The 21,327-nt window shown below is 36.1% G+C and overlaps 1 protein-coding gene across 3 annotated transcripts in view; it reads right to left on the bottom strand.

Annotated features, from left to right (window-relative positions):
- PCNX (pecanex homolog (Drosophila)) overlaps positions 1-21,327 on the bottom strand; it is an 80,661-nt gene that overhangs the window by 27,982 nt on the left and 31,352 nt on the right. For 2 of the 3 annotated variants that reach the window (XM_009319180.1, XM_009319178.1), the window contains exons 8-16: positions 14,512-14,602; positions 12,712-12,769; positions 10,274-10,491; positions 9,040-9,193; positions 8,239-8,271; positions 7,021-7,192; positions 3,332-3,442; positions 2,750-2,841; positions 1,354-1,463 (exon numbers count right to left, since the gene is read on the bottom strand). In XM_009319180.1, coding sequence (XP_009317455.1) covers positions 1,354-1,463; positions 2,750-2,841; positions 3,332-3,442; positions 7,021-7,192; positions 8,239-8,271; positions 9,040-9,193; positions 10,274-10,491; positions 12,712-12,769; positions 14,512-14,602 — 1,039 coding nt within the window. The remainder of the gene's footprint in view (positions 1-1,353; positions 1,464-2,749; positions 2,842-3,331; positions 3,443-7,020; positions 7,193-8,238; positions 8,272-9,039; positions 9,194-10,273; positions 10,492-12,711; positions 12,770-14,511; positions 14,603-21,327) is intronic. The other variant, XM_009319179.1, reaches the window with a different exon arrangement.

The raw sequence follows: 21,327 nt of genomic DNA, 5'->3' as shown, positions 1-21,327 counted from the left end.
AAAACCAAGAATTCCTTGGTTTAATTCAAACTTCAACAGCAACAAAAGAATCTATACTACTCTGATTAATTCATGCATTAGCCATGCTGACCAAACTACTAAATTCTTAGCAGACCTTGCTGGTACTAAAGACCAAAAAACTTATACCTAAGCTCTTAGAAGACCATACGCAGCACTGCTAGCCATACCTAAGTGTCTCAACCCCTCAATGTGATTTTTTTTTTTTCTTTTTTTTTTTTTACGCAATACCCTATGCAGTACAGAAATATGTGTTATTTCATTTTATGGACAGGAAGCTCACTACAGAATGAGCCCTACATCTTCAAAGGCAATTACACATTGCAATGTATTGCAATGCTTAACTGTGCCACATCTGGCTAAATAGGTGAACCTGCAGGGCAAACATAAGCATCCAGGCTATAGCACTTGGAAAGAACAAAAGAACAGGTACCTAGGGACAAGGACCTCATACCAATGGAGTAAAGTCACCTGAACTAAGAGTAACAGGCCAAGGTTTAGTTGTCAACCCGAAGATAAGAATTTACCTTCTGTGTGAACACTCACGAATCATTAATCTCCCTGTCCACAGAAGAGGCCCCTCGCTATCTACCCCAGACTACTGCTTATCAAATTCATCCAACATTATGGCTAAATTTAAATCCAAGTTCAAGCTCTGCCTAACCCAGGTATGTGACTGAGCCTCTATTGGCTATTCTGTGGGAGGTGTTTCTCCTACTGGAACTATTTTGTTTTACACACATAATTATTAACTGAACCAGAAATACTCTCATCATCAGATCAATACTCCAACTCAGAATAGCAACATGAATACATTGTTCTCCCATGCTAGACGGGAATGCTAATCACCAAACCAGATCCTTATTGTTTTGCATCTGAGATGAAATTATTTGAACAAGTGCTTTGAGCGTACATTCAAGATAAAAAACACAGTAACAAATTAAGTGAAACAGTTCAAAAAATCCAAATGGGGGCTTCAGCTTAAACTAGTGCTTTGAGCAACTCTTTAAATACAGAACAGGTATAGGTTGTTCAGCACAAATGCACCAGCAGAAAGATGGCACCTGACTGGCATTTTGGAGAACATCAGCAGGCAGTTAAATCAGATTTTGGCATGCAAGTGATTTGCCAGAAGTCACAAAGAAAGGTTGTCATTAGAGGAGGAACTAGGTGCAAAATTTGAGAATTTCTCTCTAACTACTGAACTCATATCATACTATTTTTGATAATGCTGGTGACTACCAGTTCAAACAGTACTAATATCTAACATTATAAATAATGTTCCCTTGCAACTTGCTTCTTCCTTGGGGAAGGAACACAAGCTGAGTCACTTACAAAAGTACAGAAGGGTCACTACTTTGTCTGCTGAGATGATACGATATTGCCACTAACAAACCACAAAATATGGAGAAGAGAACTGGAATATGCTGCCCATCCCAAGAATCCTGGAGACAGAAATAAAATGTTAATAAAAAAGGAGACAAAGTACGTAACACTTATCTGACATACAAGAAATATGTATGCCATAGTAAAAGAATGGAAAAAGTTAACTACAATTCCACAAAATGAAACAGGACTTTTAGTACAAAAATACTGTTCAATATTTACCTATGTCTAACTATAGATCAGAAACTCTAACATAGTGTACATCCCTTAAGCCTACACCATCTTAATAATTAAACAGTCATCAGTTTTCATAACCCTTATGAAGAATTTCCTGCATTCCTTGAGACCACAGGTTCTTAGAGTTGCATTTAGTCACTTCTTAATTTTGGAAGTTACATGTTTTTACTCAGATTTATTCTTTTCTAATGTGCTGAATTCAGATTAAACCAGTGGGTTTACTTTTGTTTTCATGATCTGTACTGGATCTGCAAAGATGAGACAGTGATTCTTTGCTAAAGCTTGTTTATCTTGAACAGATATGTTTACAAAAGACTAATGAGTCAAACATACAAATTCACAGAAAGCTAATGATGTTCCGCGGGTGATAGCATCATGGGAGTATTTCCTCTAGCAAGTTCTTACTCTCTGTGACAGAGTGGCAAAAAGCCAGTCAACTCTGAGTTGGAACACGCACATGCTACAATTAATTGTGAACTGAGAGCATTTGACCAATTGACTCAAAACCAATAAACAGAACCAACACCACACTGTTTTCAAACAGAAGGGCATTTCAAGCAAGGCAAAGCTGTTGGTTTTGTTTTGGTTCCCCCCCCCTTTGCCAGCTAACTCTACCTTTCAGATAGGCACACATCTTCACTTTGACACTACAAACTATTTCCTGGTTTCTTTTCAAGTAGAGATTAATTTGAAAAGACTATTTCTGGTTTGCAGCATTGGAAAAAATACTCACATGAGCCATTTTGAGAGGTTAACAAACCAACACATGAAAAACAGTGCTAGAAACAAGCCACTTATGTGATTTTTTTTTTTTTTCTTTTTCCAAGAACCAGTGTAGAATGGAGCTGATGGTAAATGTCATGTGTTTTCGGCCAAAAAATAGCCTGTTAGTCCAGGCACAAATCATACACCTTTTAAAAGCAAAAAGTCTGTTTTGTTCCTGCATTGCATTTCCTTTATTGACATCACAGCTGAGCAAGTATAAAACCCTACCAAATCAGGCTAATATTTCTAATTCACTTTCTGCATATTTAAGTATCTAAAATACAAGGAAGCAGAGAACAAAACCCAAAACATTGATGTATGCTGCGTCTAAAGTTTTGCTCACCTTCAGGGCACCATAGCACAGTCCATACAACAATGCTACTGCCACAATACTACAGATAAAACTGTAAAGTGCTGCAAGCAGGCTTGTGGTAGCTGAGTATCATAGAAAAGAAAGAAAAGTTAAACAGTGTTATGTAATTAGATTAGAATACAAGATACTTCAGATTAAGAAAAATATCAGCCCCCTAAGTTGCAACACCCCTCTGATAGAAAAAAAAAATCCAACTCACAGCAACTACTTGTATTTTCCCCTACAAATTTTTTTTTTTTTTTTAAAAGAGCAATTTATGTGGCTTTATTTACCTCCTCATTTATTCAACAGTGTTACCATAGGAATGGTTCACAACTGCAACAGAAACCAGTTGAGGAAGAAAGAATACTTTTTGACAGACTTACTAGGACGGTAATTCTATTTCTCAATAATCAATCAGAAGACCTTTAGCCTTTTTAAAAATACAATTAGTATTCTATGTTTAGAGGGCAGGAATACAAATAGTGTAATCACTAAATTTTTTAACTAGCCTACTAATCCGATGGCTGCTCCTAGTCTAATGCTTTTGCCACTGACATAAAAAACACTCACCATTGCCACCGAAGACATGAATATCCAGCTGTTCACAGAGATACATCACAAATGTATTCACCTGAGGCAGAAGACCAATGAAGAATACTATGGGGAAACATAGTGTAAACACTGTGGAGGAAAAAAATAGTTGAAAAAGTGGTGAATATGAAAAATATAGCATGGTAATATACTCTTCAGTTTAAGTTCTAGGGTATCACACACACCATTTAACTCAACATCACTGAAGTATTTCTACTGTTATTTCTAAGGAAAACATCCATTATGTAAACCTCTACTTCAATGACTCAGAACTGACTAAATATAGGAGGTTACATAGACCAATAATCAGAGTATTTCTTGTACTTCTTTTTTAATCACTATAGAAATGGACACAGGCCAATTCAGGCTTCCCATTTTTATTTAGCAAAGATCAGCCAAGAGTGTTTACAGATTATAAGACTTGTAAGTTTTCACTCATTGTAAATGAGGCTTATCCGAGCCTAACTGCCTGTCTGGAGTTACAGGAGCAAGCTAACACCATCCACGCTGACGTAAGAGAGGCCAAGCATTTCACCTCTGGCTTTTCTGCCACTAATAACGGCTGACAATTTTACTCATCTTCCCATACCACTTCTGAAAAGTTCTGATCCTAAGTGACTTTTTTAAAATGAAAATGGGTAACTGTACAAACCATTAAAACCTCTGCAAATTATAGGACTTAAGAATGCAAAGATAAATGAATGCCACTTAATTTTAATACAGAGAACGGTATTTCCCAACCTGTACATATCACTTACTTTCCATCTTAAGGAATAAAAGATGCAGAAATAAAAATCTTTTACACAACTGTTAAGTAGTTCAGATATTATTCACAAGCAGCAGCATATCATAAGTTCTAGGTTCTGAGGGGTAGAAGAATCAAACCATGAAGATAACCCTAGCAGACAAAATCTGACAGTTTAGGGAGGATTTTCTACGACCTTACTGACTTGTAGCTTTAGTGACCAAAAGAAGAAACCAATTTTTAAGTATCCTGTAAAGAATCACAAGTCTCAATTTTAAGTTTTTAACTTTATATCCACAGAATGGTTGGATACTAAAGGATATCACATTAGAAATATCTGCAGTGAGATTGGTACTAAGAAGCTGATTTTTTTTTTCGTACTCCTTGGTAAAGTTAAATAATTACATGTTGTTTAAAAACACGTAGGTTCAGGGCTTGGGAAAAATGTTGAGTTCTGCATCTTTTTACTGATACAAATTGGGAAATATAAGACTAAAGACCAGCTACTCAGGACCTGAAGAAAATATTTTTCAGAATTCTCAAGTCAAACTTTTATCTCATTTCATTACTCAAGGAAGCCTACATAGGAGGCAAACAATAAAATGTTCTGTCATTGACAGGTTAAAATGTTGTTTCATAAAGGCCTATAAGTTGAACTGTCTTGGGTCCATTGAAAACAAAATTACAAACCAGATCTGGGAATACAGAATTTATAAAGAATAGCCCAGCAAAAAGCCAACATTTCTGATGGCTTTTAAAGTCCGTAACAGAATTGCTCTCTAACATGGACCACCTAGGTGAAAACAGAAAATAATTGTTATAAAGTGGAGCAGATTTAGACCAATTGATCAAGTCCAATACGTGGGATACAAAATAAATAAATAAAAAAAATTTCATACCAGTCCTCACTTGTCTGTTGGCAAGGACACAACAATTATGTTATCTAAATACAAAGTTTACGTTGCCCTGCACCTGTGTTGTTCTAGTAGCTATGCCTGGGAATGGGAAAAAAGACAGCTGAGATTTTTACTTTGTGCTAACAAAGTATGTTTGCTAGCAGCCAGCTTACTTTGCAATACACACAAAGCTTTCTGAAACAGTGCTTCAGCAACATTAAGAGTTGCTCCAAAGGCAAGGGTGCACGCATGCGCATGTGTAGGGTGGGAGGGGGCTAGGTTTTTATTTTGGTTTGTTCTTTTTAAAAAGTGAGAGCTGTTCTGGCAATCTGATTTTTTTCTTGGTAGAACTGAGGGAAAGTAAAACATAAGGTAAAACATAAGGATCAAAAAGCATTCAGAACTAATTGAACTAAGAAGTTTTAAAAGCTAACCCCAAAATGGACACGGCCTGGTGAAGATGCCAGCACATCTTTTTAAAACTGGAAAAGACTCTTAAGTACTCTTAGTAGGTCACTTTCACAATACAACAGACCACCTACATATACATTTATGTATTACCTTATGGGGATATGGATATACATTATGGCAATGACTCAAGGTGATAGGAAAGGGAAGAAAACACTTCCGAAATTGACAGAGCATAAACAAGGAGAAATGAAGCTAGTTTTCTATCTTGAATGAGTCAAAAGTATCTGCTGTCTTAACTTCTTTTCCCATCAGATACAGAATGAAGTATGCCAGTGCATGAACAGAACCATAGAATCTGTAGAAAAGCACCTTTGGAAATGTCTGGACAATACTCTGTTCATAAATAACTGGCTTAGGCCTTTTTCCTCTGGACATTTAAATACAAATACAGATTTACTAGCAGAAAGTCGAAGGGAGAAACAGCATGAGGTATGAAATTCACGATGTTCCTAAAAATCAAATAATAAAAACTAATTCCCAAAATGCCTGAGACAGTAATTCTTACTAAAAGTCAAAAACAAATTAAAAAAAAGAATCAAAACCAAGACCAAGTTTTAATTCTTCTTGGACAGAAGACTGTCCAAGAACTGGAGGCATGCAGTCATAACATTTAACTGCGGTAGTCTTTCATGCACAGATATTTTGGTCCAACTGAAGAGCAAGCATGTTCAACTTAGACGAATTCTTACAGATTTTATTCCCCCTCCAAAGAGGTGATCCAGAGAGGATCACCCAAATAACTTTGCTCCATTAAAGAATATGCACAAAGTTCCCATGATAAGATGGTCTTCAAATGTTTACGTTCTCTCGCCTTTCTATGGGCTCTGCCTGAGATTACGTAGCTATTACTATTTTCAATAAATCTTGTAACAGGGGAAAAGTTTGTTGTTTGGGGGAAGGGGTGGTGTTTGTTGTAATTGTTTGTTGGGTTGGGGTTTTTTGGGGAGGTGGGGTGGGGTGTTAAATGCCAGCAGTATTGTGAATGCACTGTACTGCTCAGAATACAATGAAAGTACCTCATACCGCCCAAAATTATATTTTTGGTATTGCTGATAGGCCTGTTCTGAGAAGAGACACATTAAATAAGATTTAATCTGTTTATAATATTTTTAAAAATTGTGTCCGTACTGTTCTACCTGATTGCTAAACACAAATAACTCCTACTCATTTGCCACAAGCCCCTCTAGAGAGTACGAAAGAGTCCAAATCAAAACATTTCTTTAACTACTAAGCAGCTAGATCCAAGTTAAGAAGAAAGAACAGAAGGTCCAGGGATGAGGACTAAGATACTAGATAATTAAAAAGCTAAAAATATATATTTTTTTTCTATGACACCATATTAGTTGACATCTTTGCAGTTTGTTACAGCAAAGCTACAGAAGGGGGGGAATTTTCCCCATAAACTTCAGCGAAGCTTAAACTACTCTTTCCAAAGGAAACTAAATGAACTGCATTTAGAGGATGATGATGCAACAGTGTCATAACAAGATGTTTTTTTAAAGGAGATTTCTACTGTGGTGATGCAAACAATTCAAATCCATGAAAAAGCCACTCACCTATAACTAAGTCCCTGGCTGACAGCAGCAGCAATGGGTTGGTGAAAGCCATTCCATATAACCTGAATCTTGTTGTAGATATGTTTCTGCTGCCATAATCCAACAGCCAAATAAGACCACAACATAAACAGAAATATACAGGCCTACTATAGGCTATGATACGATTATGACCCTGTTGAAAAAAAGAAAAGAACATTTGTTTCATTACTAGCAGAAAAAGTAATTGTTACTCTCCTGTTACAGATAATTTCAGAACCAAAATCAATCATTGTTCATCAATTATGTACTGTCACCTCAGCACATCCTTAAGTTTTGTTCATAAAATCCTTAATGCATTGCCTTACAGTGATAGAAGTCTCTTTTTTTGTGGCTTTGATATAACGAGAACACAACAGTTAGATTAAGCTATATTTAACCTTATTCTCCACTAAGTCTTAAAGTATATTTCTTGCAATACTAAATGTCAGAGAGAAACTCTGACTAGTCTTCAAAAGCAAGAGAGAATATATTAATTCTGAAGAAAAAGCAATTGAAGTTTATTACTCAGATACTGCTTCTGCTGGAAAAAAAAATCTGAATCTATGTATTCATTAAAATATACAACTTATTACCTAAAAGAATATGAATGACTTGCTGCAGAGAGATAATGCTTTGTCGTATCTTATTTAGGACGTAACAAAAATATTTTGTCTTGGCAATCTAGCAGATGCACAATAGAATATAAACATATCATGCTAAACTAGCACATTAACATTTCCATGCTCAGATGTTAATGCTCACTAGAGCATCGCATACTCAGCTTAATAGAGTGAAAAAATAAGGCTGTGTGCACACTAGGACAACTGAATGATCTACAAGACCAGAATAGAACATCAAAGCTGTGTCAGTTCATACCAGCATAGCAAATTACAACATTAAGAATGCTTCTCAGTATAATTGCTTGAATACTAAAGATTCATCAAAAAACCTATCATGATATGGCTCTATAGCAAAAGCTAGGCTTAAAACAGGGAGGAGTTTGTAAAAAAAAAACAAAAGCTAGGGGGGGGGGGGGGAATAGTATCAGTTCCCTTCTCTTACACTAAGACAACATAAGCCTCTTGTGCCTTACGAGAAGGCACATAAGAGAAATGCCAAAAAGATCAAACCAAAAAGATCAATTCTCCGTGGAAGTTCTACATCTGCAGGTTAGTACAGCGGCACACACCCATGACTTACATGTCGAGGGGAAGAAGAATCTGGCTGAACGCTCTGAAACCAAAATGGAAAGAGGAAAGTTACCCAATCTACAGATAAGTGCGTTTACCTCCCCCCATACACACTGTCTTGACTAAAGTTCTTTTAGTAACATCTACAATTAATTTTACAATTGTCAAGCCACTCTAGAGCCTTTAAATAACACAATGTATCAAACCATAAAATCTGTTCAGAGTATATGTTGATAGCCAAAGATTTTTTTTAAAAAAACCCAACAACTCATTTTTAGAACTTTTACCCTTTTTTTTTAAACACACAATGTGTTATGCACTTTAAATTTAAATCTGATTTCCACCCTAATAGTCTAATCCTAAGGAAATAAGCAATCATTCTTAAATTACAAAAATACCATTAACAATTGTATAATAAACACTAAGAATCTGATTAAAAATATGCTTAGATATAATTGCTTAATATGAATGCATTGAGGTGTATCCACTAAAAAAAATAAAAACCAAAACAATAAAACTTCAAGTTTAGTTTGTAGGCTGTTTTCAACCAGTAAGAATGTGCTCCTCCTTGGGAAAACAAAAAGTGCATGAGAACAACAAATAAAAGGTTGTTTAACAAACATACACAGAACCATTCTAGTGAAGTGACCTAGTATGACCATCTATTAAACTTTCCATGAATCTGAAGTTTACTCATTTCTTTTTAAATTATAAACATGCAGATTTTTTCCTTAAAGCTCTGACTAACCTGCAACACCCAACCGAAGTTATTTCTATTGTTTATAGAAAGTGAAGATAGAAATTAAAATACCTTCAACAGCGAGTACTGACAACTGGCTATTACCAGGCAGAACTGGAAGACCCAAATATCCTTGAAAAAGCCCTCTATAAGAAGTACAGAGCCCAGAAATGCAACTAGAATAGCTAGGATGACAGCTAACACGTTTTCAAGGATCTCACGATTCCTGTATTAGAGGGAGAGAGAAAAAAAAAAAAAAGAGATAGAATTAAAAGCTAACTATGTCTAGAAAAAGCTGCAAGGGAACAGTTGGGTCAGAAGTTAACAAGAGTTACGCTGCTGGTAGCAAAGTAGTTAAGAATAGATTTGAACTTGCATAGACAATACTAGCACACTGCCTTTTAGCAAAGCTAGGAGCTACCAGGATTTCAATGATAGCTGAAAGCAATTAGTATCTTATGGAATTGAACTTTAAACAGCAGAAGATAACTTCAGCAGACAACTTCAGAAATAATTCAAATGCTCAACCAGAAGCATGGTCTGTAACATAAACCTGTATTCAAGGCCCACACAGGATGATTACAAGCCTGTGAAAAATATATGCATGATAGCTTACCTGTATATAATCTGCCATTCATGATTTTGTAATGAAGAAACTAAATACTCTCACTTGACTAAGATACGCCAAGTGGAATAAAGAGAATTCCGTATTATATTGGTAGTGCTTAGGAACAGAATTAATAGTATTTCTGCCTGGACAGAATCACTACTATATTGTTTATCTGAAGGAAGTTCATTACCAAAATTTAAACACACTATATATTCCAAAAGCTAGTAACTGGGGGGTCACCTTCATTTTATTCCACTAGGTAAATGCAGCAGGGACAACAGGTTACAGTATTAGATGACCATTTGGAAAAATGCTTTGAAACAGCAGGTAAATTCTCTCTACTTGCTGAAATAATTTAAGTGTATGCCAGGTTCTAGACCCTTTCAATCAGTTTTTGGAGAAGGTTATTTTCTAGCTTTAAAGATTAGCAACAAATCTCTTTTTGACCATTCAAAATACGTTATTGCCCCGCTCACGTGAGGTGAGTGGTTTTTTTCCTTTTTAGCACTGCCAGAGAAAAAGGGAAAGTAGCCTTCATTATTTTAGAAAAACTGCATTTTGTATTATTCTTTCATCTTTCAGAGTACAGCAAATAAGTACAATTCTTTACAGATAGCTTTATCTGTATTACTCACAGTTTAGTTACCATTTTTTAACCTTTACTTTCTGAGGTCTAGTAACATACAAGGATCTCACCTATCAAATAAAGCCAGAAGAGTTAATCTATCAAAATTGATGCTAATCCAAAGCTTAGGCAGAATCCAAAAGCGATAGTACTGCTTGACTTTTTGAGCTGCTTCCTCTTGAGGTTGCATGTGATCCTGAAGGTCAGGGCTCAGGTCAATATCTTGCTGCTCCAGTAGATCTGTATCCATGGTTAGCAGCCTGTTCAACCTGATCTGAGGAAGAGAAAGCTAAAAGAAAGTCAGTATTAACAAAAGCTCATTTTTATTATATCACTGTATTCTATTGAAAACTGCTTTGGAAAAATTGCTAGAATTATTTATTTTCACTTTTGAGAAGTTATACGTTAAACACTGTCAGTTCTCAGCCTTCTACTTACTTTTCCTGTCCTTAACATGGCAAATGAACAGCACCAGCAGCAATAATAGTTTGCATACAACACAACTGTGTGGCATTTTAGCATATGCCTTATTTGAAATGAAGTATGAACATGTCTTCCAAGCACATTATCCCATTTACTCTGAAAACTTCAAATCTGAAGACAAGCAAACCGATACGTGAGCAGGAATAGTGTATACTACAAGAATAATCCAATTCTGAATTTAAATAAGTTACAACACATTTCTTATAGTCAGCTAATCTGTATGCACACGCATGCCGAATGGTTGCTTTTGCATGACAAAGCAACATATGCGTGCATCAGTGGTCAAATTCAAACTCACTACATTCAGAATATACTCAGAGACAACCTAAAAAAAGCTCTGCCCTAACTAGTCAGGTACTATTTATGACTGACTATATTTCTCATTTATTTTGTAGTTTGTCACTCTGGAGTTCTCTTGAAGTCACAGTAATACTAACAACCACAAAGGACATTTAAGGAGAGTACTCAGAAGGTTAAAAAGTTACTACAGTATGTGTGTGTGTCATCTAACCCACTTTATAAATTTCATTAACAGACCAAGAAACATCTTAATGCACCGCCCTTTATTCTTAAACAATATCATCATTACAATGTCATTTAATGAAAAATCTTCACAATCTTTTAAGGCAAAGAGTAAAATTTAAATACTCATGTCACCTTTAAGTGTCAAAGTTATAGGGTTTTGGTTTTTGGTTTTGTTTGGGGTTTTTTGTTTTGGGTTTTTTTTTTTTAATAATTAATTATCTTAAGGTTTAACATTGGATTTCTTGTTTTTGAAATTTTTTTTCATGACTCCTTAAAGCATCAGTGTACTGTAACTATGCTCAGCCAGCTTTTTCTTCCTAGAAAAATACTAATAAACACAAGCAGGAACACTCCCTTTCTAAACACATTTCAAAAATACAAAACATACTGTCTAAGATAAGCTGTGTCAGAAAACAGGTGCTTTTTTGAAGACTTTTAAAAAACTTGGTTTCTTAAAGGTAGAATCACCATAACATAACATTTGTCACACTAATAATAAATTTCAGTGGAAATTTCCATTTAGGCACATGGGCTAAGTTTTTACAAATATGAGTTTGCCTTAAACAGAATCATTCCCTCCAGTGGGACCACACTGGCAAACCAACAGCACATAGCAGGTAATGCAGCCTCTTTTTTGAAGGCTACATTTTCGAGGGGGATGGTGGAAAGCAAAGCAAGTTCCTCTAGCAGACACCAGGTTTGAAGAGCACATTCTTGATCAAAAGCATGGTCAGGCAAATAGAGGTCTCTTGCTCCTCTGCCAAATGCTGAATCCATATTTCATTTTCCGTTTTGATTAGGTCATTAGGTACTTCAATATACTTGACTTTGGTTTCCTAGCTTAAGAATCATGACCATTTGCATTGTTTTCATGACACAGCAATGTAAGCCTTCAGAATTAAGAGTACAGATATGTCTGGACTTGACAACAATTTAAAAGGTTAGAGACCACAAAACTAAGGAATTCTAAAGCTAATTGCAGTATTAAACAGCACAAGCCTCTGCCTTTTTTTCCCAGTCACTCCTTGCATATGAATTAAAATTTTGTACAGCAGATTCCAACAACAGATTTTTAAACTCCTTTCAGGGAAATTACTGAAGTTTCTCTTGGTCAGAACACAAAATTTATTCTTTTTTCTGCTGCCTGCTAATCTTAGTAATGCACAGAAGGAAAACTCTGTCCAAGTTGTCCAGTCACCTCTGGAAACCTTTACAAGGTATCTCAGAACATCCAATTTCCACCTGATTTAGAAAATCACTATGCTTTAAGATCAAAGGAAACAATTTCTATTTAAATTTTAAAATGCTATGCAGAAAGATGACTTTGTATGTATATATGAAGTCACTGCAACAATAAAGAAATACTTTCTCTTCTTTTAAACCCAGGTGAGAGTCCTTCTTAAGAAGAAAGAACTACCACATTGGATGATTAATCAGTGCTATAAAATTGGAAAGTCTTCTGATTTTTTGCATACTTTAAAAATAAATAAGAAAAACTTACTAGATCATGTGGATAAAAGCGAACTGAGGTAGAACTCGATACGTGAGAGTCCGTGTCACTACAAGAACAGGGGAAAGACTTCAGATTATAAAACTACATTTTATTTCAACAGGCCACTCTAATTTTCTAGTGTCCCGAATTAATTTTGACTCCTTGCAAATTTTACCTAAAAATCTTTAAGTTTTTCCTTGGATCACATATTTTAAATACAAATATCCACTTAGTCTTGTGTATTGTGGTAAATTCTGTAGCTAGAGTAAATCAAGAGACTCTTTACCCTTATTTTCACTTTTATCCTTCATTTTCTCAACACCTAGTCCCTAAATTGTCTAACAAGGACAGCTGACAGTAATTATTCCAATGGGAAAAAACCCCGATTTTTTATAATTTGTCAGCTACCGATGTGTAAACATGCATCGCATCTCTAAAGGAGTGCAGAGTCTGCTATGTGTTCACAGACAGAATTTCTTTCAATTCTATATTGTTTTCATCAAGGTCTCAAACCTGCCAAAAATAGGGCATACTTAACATGAGTATACCGAGTTACTTAATCTTAAATCGCTTTTGAAAAAGCTTAACTTTAAACAAACTTAAACCTCTGGTAAGAAGAGCAAAATTACTTTGCAATTTCCATTCATTAGAGATGAGGAGAAATTTCTCTTACTGTATCAGAGTCCATATCCAACCATTGCTTTTTCCCCCAATTTTGGATAGCTTTTGGATGTCTGTTTTCCATGTAAATCACATGGCTGTAAGACTTGTATCAAATTTATGCAACTTTCCTTCAGTTCCTTGCCTTAAGATAAAAACATTCTTTGTTATCAATTTTATTTCACTGAAACTCAAGTATTCTCTAAAGCTGAGATCTGATTATTTGGATGTGGCCAGTTTGTTCCTTCCATTAGCACATATAACTTCGTAACAGCAGCCATCAGCAAAGCCACGGCATCCGGAACATGCAAGCAGTAGAGGCAGGCTTTGGCAGCTTTATACAAGGAATACAGAACTTTTTGACAAAGTTCAACTCTACAAAAGGCACTTGCACATTTTCACAAGAAAGATTTGAAGATGGGAGCTTTTCTATTCATTACTCCATAATTCCAATAGCTTTTTCCACCTACACGTGGTGGGAATTTGTAGCATTCAGCATGATGCAATAGCTTCAGAGCAGTTCTGTGTAGTGTAGTGAACTGGGGAGGGAGAGGGAGGGAGGGAGGTTTTGGGTAGTTTTTCTTTCTTCTGCCTCCTGTCCCTTCAGAGAAAGAAAGGGCATCTTTCCAACAGCAGATGAACTTTCCAGTATGTAGCTGGCTATTTCAACTGTAAGTCAAATTTTAACCTCAGGCATGTTAACACTTCCATGTATTGTTTCATGCCATCTATGAACTTGAGAACAAATTTATCAGTTTACATTTGCTTCAAAACTGGAAGTTCATTTGTAAATAAGTTAATAGCCATTATGGTCAACAGCCACCTACTTTCCCAAAACCTGGGTTAAATCCTTTAAGACTTTCTATAAGCCAATCAAAAATGCATTTGTCAAGTTCTCAGTTTGGACATTTATTGTTTAAGCTAATAGTAGTCTTCGTTTTCTGAGATTTATTTAAGTGGAGAAGATTATTTATGCAGTTAGTGTCATCTTCTAGTAAAAATCACTTAGGTTTCAAAAGTAAAAGTGTATGGATAATATTTTATATTGATTTTTTTGTAGTCCATATTAAATAACCTTTTAAAATCAAAATCAAAGATTTTGTTGCAGTAAGACAAGAATCATCACTCTTGACTGGCCTTCACACACACCAGATGTTGGATGCTCTTCTTGCAGCTGGCTCAAAGTTCACAAGTGACATGTCGCAGCCCCCTGTCTCGTAGAGCGTAGAACTGAACTTACCTATTAAAGAAAAGGTCAAAAGCAGGTCAACATTTCATAATGTTTCATCCCACTAGCACTAGTTTCTATTTACTAACTTACTACTGAGATCAATTCAGACATCTAAATTTACATCAGTGTCAGAATATAAAATGTGATTACACATTAATGTGTCACCAGTGCAGAACAAGACATTAGCTACTCAGTCCTCTTTCATACCATTTTGCATGACACATATACAGTAAACTGCAATACTGAATTAAGTTTTAAGGGTTTGTATTTACAAGATGTCACCATTAGCACAACAGAAGCTCAATGTAAGCCTTTCCCCTCCCCTCCCTTAGAGAATAACTGGGCGAACAACTTGCAATAACCAGCTGCTTCAGTTCTTCCGCACCCCCAGTAGAACAATCAGTAAATCATTCGCTATCAGCATTTAAGCACCATGGCATTTAGCTAAGGCTGAGATTCCTCAAGTGTCCTGAATAATTTTTTTTTTTTTTTTTTTTTGAGAGGCACGTCTATTTGAAAAGAAACACAGAGTGAAAGAAGTGGCCAGAGATGCTTCATAAGTTATTCCTCTAGAAAAACTAAAAAAGGAATGGCAGGCAGAGATTTATTCTACAAGCCAGAAGCAAACGCTTCAGTGTAAGAACAGAAGACTGCAAACTAACTTCTCAGATAAACCATCTGGAGTTACTGGAACTCCATTAACCATAATTTCCTAAAGTTGTTATTAAAAACTTTTTGAATGAACAATATCGAGCTATTCCTAAATATATAATTAACAAAAAAGTAGCCAGAGATTATAACTCAAATGATAGATTACCTCACAATGTGATGTTTTTACAGTGCCCTTCTCCCACAATAGTCTGATCAGAGAGATAAGCATTGTAGTTTCCCCTGAAGGCCAGGTTCAATATATTTCAGCTCTGTATGCAGGAAGCTGATTTTGAAATTGTGATCTCATACGAAGTGTTCTGCCAACTTCTCCATCTCTTCTAGCTCAAAACCCTTCCTAAGCCATGATGCAAAGCATGCAATATTTTTAAGATCTGCTTACACAAAACAAAAAATCCCACTTTGGAGCATCTGAAGCAAAAACTGTATACACCTCTCAGCTGCATGTCTTGCAGCTCTTTCTTCTTCTGTTGATACAGGACAACAAACAGTCCCAGAAGAAATACCTAACAAGATCACAACTTCCAATCTTTCCCCTTTCTGTGAGAACATAACCTGCTTCTGATATAGTGGGTTTTGATTTTAATATTTTTTTTAAAACACACTATGATCCTGTTCCAACTTCTCTTCAGACCCACAGATGATCAAGCTCTATTTAGAAGTGTTTGAAAGCAAGGTTAAGAACCTCGAACTGGATAATTAAAACCAGTGAAACTACAGAAAAAATACTGGTATATTGAAGATATCTTCATAAATCTTTCTACCCTCAGAGGGGGCACTTCAGACCAACTAGACACATACCGCAGCCGTGCTAAGGCCAACCATTCTGACAAGACAGTCAGCTACATAGTTCAGGAGTCACATACAGCGTGCGTCAGAGCTCAGTAACGCAACAGCTCTCTCTCAATATTTAATTACATCTGCTATAGGCATTTGTAAGGAAATACAAGTAGAAAGTTCACTTGTTAGGTTTTTCTTCCTCAATAGTTAAGATTTTAATGAAGCGCTTTAGTTAGATATCCTTTGTTTTTTAAAGCATAGTGTAGTAAACAGTTGTTATTGAGGTTTTAAATTTAAACTAGTGCAAGACATTAGGAATATTCCTCCCCACAACTAATAAATAACCTCAGTTACACAGGACTATTTCTCACTGCATCAGTAAAAAAAAATTTTCAACAACAAACATGAAGGTATTAGATAACACACTTGAGGTTCTAGTCAGGACAAAATTACGCATAACTTATTACCGAAAAATCTTCGGTGCAACCAGTCCTTAAAAGAGACAAGCAAGTTAGGGTTAAATTCATCATGTTTTGTACTACTGAACTGAGAGCCTGGAAATTAAATTTTCTGATTTTTAAATTAATGACATTCTAGTCACAGAAATTAGAATATACTGCTTGCAAGATATAACTTCCCATTCTCTTGGGCTGAGATAATACATCAGATATAGTTCAGTAAACTTCTTTTGAAACAAATATTACACTCATGTCAAATGTCTGAGAAGGGTGTCAAACTATGAAAAAAATTCAGCATAAAACACTTCACGTTAGAAAATATCTACAGTTCCCTCACATCCAACTCATCTTTGAATCTGTCAAAATTTACTGCATTTGTGTTGCTGCTGTAAGTACTGCATGGCTGTGGTGGGATGAAACAAACCCGGTTAACAGAGACTTAGCAAACCAACAAAACACTTAATTCCAATTGTTTACATGCAAACTACAAAACAGACTCAGGTTTTGCCATACTTGCAATTCACCCCCCCCTACTTATATAGGCTTCCTATTGAAAGTTAGCTCTCTGTCAAGAAAAGCATGGCTTCTCAATAAAACAAAGTTGCCTGTCCCTCTCTCCCCCCCCCCCCCTTTTTTTTTTTGCCCCCCCCCCCCCCCCCCCCCCCCCCCTTTTTTTTATTTAAAGATCGAAAGGCCCTCCAGAAAAGCCTCAACTCATCCGAAGTAGAAAAGATGACAGGACTGTTCGGTGCTGTTGAGGATGCAAACCCTAAGGTGTGACTGGAGAGCCTACAGCTGAGCTCCAAAGTCCCATCAATTAAATACTTCTTGAACTGTGCGAGGTAACAGCAGCTTCCTCACAGCACTCTCAAACTCTAACGAAGGATCCCAATGCTCACAAGATTCAAAATGTATGGATATACCTAGCGTTTTTAGTTACCCTAGTAATTTTCTCTCCTTTCCATTCCTAGCTCTCCCACAGCATTCTCTGAAATATTTTTAACAGCATCACACTGAAGAAGCTTAAAGAAAGTTTTTTTCTTTCTCTAAGGACTACAGTTTTATCAAGTTGTGAACAAATGGCAGACTCAAAAGTTTATTTTTCAAATCAAGACATACAGCGAGTGGCATGTTTGTCCACTAAACAGAAATGCTTGTAACTTCCCCCACCCCGCTCAAAGGGAGAGCTGTGAGTTCTTAGCAAATTAAAGTCACCCAAGCAATATTCTATTTGTACCAGGTTACAAAAATAACAAAACCAAGTCATTGACACTCAGGCACACAAATCCAAAATACATCTTTGTTCTGACATGAAAAGAGGAAAAGATGAATGCACTTCCTTTGAAACAAGGAAACTTGTTTCAAAAGACAAAAATGTCTCGTCACCAAGTCCAGAGACAACCACGTAACAGTTCACACTGTACAAACTGGTGTTACCACTGTTATGGCAATCAATGAAAGCAACAGGCTGATGAGCATACACAGGTGAAACCTGGAAGACTTAAGTGGCCCAGAATCCAACTAAAATGGTGCTCTGATGGTTTTCTCAGCCCAGTTATTTTCAGCACATTTCCCAGTTTTCCATCTAATAAATACTACTTTGTTTTAAACCTCTCATAAACTAGTTCTGAAAATTGCTAACGCTTTTTGACACGTTGAAGCCTACGTCATCATTATATCATTAAGATATATTCATCTATTACTAATGACAATATTTAAATCCTAGTCAGCAAAACCAAAGCAGCCATCAGAATTTGAATACTCTGTAGCGTGCAAGGAGCTATCATTTCCAAAGGTCAAAATTTTACCTTCAGCTGCAGTATGAAGACTTATAAAGTTTCCAGTTAGAACACTTCAAAGTGGTTCATTTTTTATTTCTATATGAACTTTGTCAAAAGAGTAACTTACCTATTATGCAGAATTCCACAACAGGGATATTTTCAATAGAAACTGTGGGACGTATTTATTTTCTACTCGTACCTTTGAAAATACTCCCCCATCCGTCCCAAATAAATTAAGCCTACTTAATTATAAAAAGGTATTGACAAACTGATTTTAAATTGTTTTTAATCCAATGAGTGATCAGTGTATATATTTGTATTTAGAGAAAAGTTTTGATCTTCAAGACCATCCAAACTGCCTTCATAAACTAAAATACTTCAATAAAACTGAAAGATTATCACTTGCATTTAAGTGATAAAACCAGAAGTCCAGCATAGCAGTGTAACTGTATTACAAAGCTCCAGATGACCAGTTCTCTTTAATCACAAAAGCAATATTCCTCAAAAAAAAAAAAAATCATCATCTAGCTGAGGACAAGAGGCTGTTATTTCACCCCAGTTTCAGAAACTGGGCATCTGTTCTAATACTCAGTACTTGGATTCCTAACTACTTCACAAATTGTACCACCTACAGCCTTTGCTGCAAGGACTGAAAAATCCCACCCATCACCTACATGTCTGAAGAATCAGGTATTAGTGAGAACAAAAGGCATCACTACTGCCACACTGTGCTCTGAAGACTGTCATTCACTTAAGTCATGGTATGTGTTTTGCTGCTTTCTGGATTCATATTATCATCCTGCCTATAATCATGGCATTTGGTCTGCCACCTTTCCTTTCCGTCCTGCATTCCTCCTATGATTTATTTCATGTTTACTGGTCCACATTAAGCTCCTTTTCCACCCTTTCAAGTTCCTTCCCTCTCACTCCTCACAAAACAACAACGTAATTGATAAAAGTCTTTCTACTTCGAACCTGGAAGACTAAAGATAATGCCTCAAAGCATCTCCTGCCTTACTCTCAGGACAATACCCAGTTAAAGACGACCGTATAGTCACCAGACTGGATGTAGGCTAGGTAGAATACAGTAAGGTTCATCCTTCATAAAATAAGCCACCAGAATCAAGTTACAGACACGAATCTTTAAAACAAACAACAAAATAAAAATTGTGTGTCTTAAGAGCTGCAGCTTGACATCAACACATAAGTGGAAAGAATGTAGAAGCAAGACACTGCATTGGTGCACAAAAAAAAGGAGTCCTAAACATGGGGGCTTTTAACATAAATTAACATATGCCCTATTTGTCTTCCAGAAGCGCTGGAATACGCTAATAAGAATTTCTTTTCTTACTGAAATTCTATATGCATTGTAGAGATCTATAACACCATCTATTACTTTTGTCACTTATATTTCCACTTGCTGTAAATCAGGTTTTGTTTCCGTATCTTTTCCCCAGCCTCTATTTTCAGTATTTTTTCTGCCCTGGGCAGTCACAGCGATTTCCACAGTGACAAAGAATTGGTTGTATGGCCTGCATTGCTTTGATCAGCATCAGAATAGAAGTTAAAGAAAAAACAAACTGCTACCCTCCCCCGCTCCCAAACCACATACAATCTAAAGTAACAGGGTCATCTTTCACTGTGAGTTATCTTGGGACAACAGAGCAAAACCAACAGCCTTAGACTTCAGCAACACAGAGCAGTAGTAATACTTCACCCCTGACAAAGGACAAACAAAACCCAAAACCAACCCAACCAACCAAAGAAAAAACAACTCAAACAAGAGACCATGTACCAGTTATAAGGAAAGATACTCTCTCTTCTTGTTGCACCATTTTGCCAACTATCTGACTCTAACAAAAAATACTACCTATCACACAAAGCCTGCTACACAAGCTAGAAAATTTGATTTTCCTAAAAGAATGAAAACAGATCTTGTCTATAATAGCTGCTTTCACGCATGGAAGGTTTCTAACAGATGCTCAGAGCTTCAAATCAGGAATAAATCCCTATTATACATCAGATTTTTAACTGAGCAGATCCTGGAAGTTTTGTGCATCCCAAAGGCAGTGTGCTGCCTCATATAACTAAGCACAGCAGACACAAAATTTCAGAAGAATTTAGCTGTATAAGTTTCTGAAGACTCCAATACACGCCAAGTGCAATGAATATGCCTTTTTAGAGAGCCTGAATGCAATGCTGTATTTCTTAAGTGATCCACTTTGATTTCTACTACAACATAGTAATATAAGTTCTTAAATAACTCAGACTTAACTAGATTGTGTATTAAATCTTGAACTCTGTAAAACTTGATTGTATTATTTTGGGTACAATGAAGCAAATCCGTCAAATACAGTAATGGTGGCTTTAAGAATAAATCTCAACATTAACCTTGGATAGATATAACCAGTATCCCTGAACTTCAGAGTTATATTCCAGTATTTTTTCAAAGAAGAGAGTCTAAATTAAATAAAGAAATCTGTAGTTTCATGTGATAAGCTTTCATAGTTCAGAGATACATACAAGCATTGAGGCATGTCTCAATTTTTCTATCTAGAAACTAGTAGAGCCACAGACTCTAAAAATGAAAATTATCAGGTAAGTAGATTGTGTGTATTTGGCACAACTGTAGTTAAATTTTACAAAACACCTCAGAGAATGTCAGGGTTTTCAGTTTTGCTTATATTCATTTTTTCCTTATACTACAGATCGATGGTGCAGAAGAATGGCAACTTGTTAGCCAAACTCATTAAAGGAGTACCACAGCCTGGCAACTCTTGAAGTCTTCCCCACTAGTGGAATAAGATGATAGTTCACTTATCTTTTAGTCCCGGGTTACAGTAAGGTCTGAAACAAGTATTTTGTCAGTGTTCTAAGCTAACCTGTACTTTTAAGTTATTACAGCTGACAGCTGCTCAAAATACTGTCAACTAATAATTGTCACTTCTAAAGATGCCCATTTTAATAATTCGAGGAAGAATTCCGTATTAATGCTGAAGTCTTAAGTCATTCAGGCCATGCATAGATAGCTGCAGAGATCCCTGCC

This window comes from Pygoscelis adeliae, unplaced genomic scaffold (genome assembly GCF_000699105.1).
Source record: "Pygoscelis adeliae isolate BGI_AS28 unplaced genomic scaffold, ASM69910v1 Scaffold22, whole genome shotgun sequence".
In the NCBI taxonomy this organism is placed as follows: domain Eukaryota; kingdom Metazoa; phylum Chordata; class Aves; order Sphenisciformes; family Spheniscidae; genus Pygoscelis; species Pygoscelis adeliae.
Note: the sequence above shows the minus strand (reverse complement) of the source record. Positions and strands in the feature narration are given on the sequence as shown.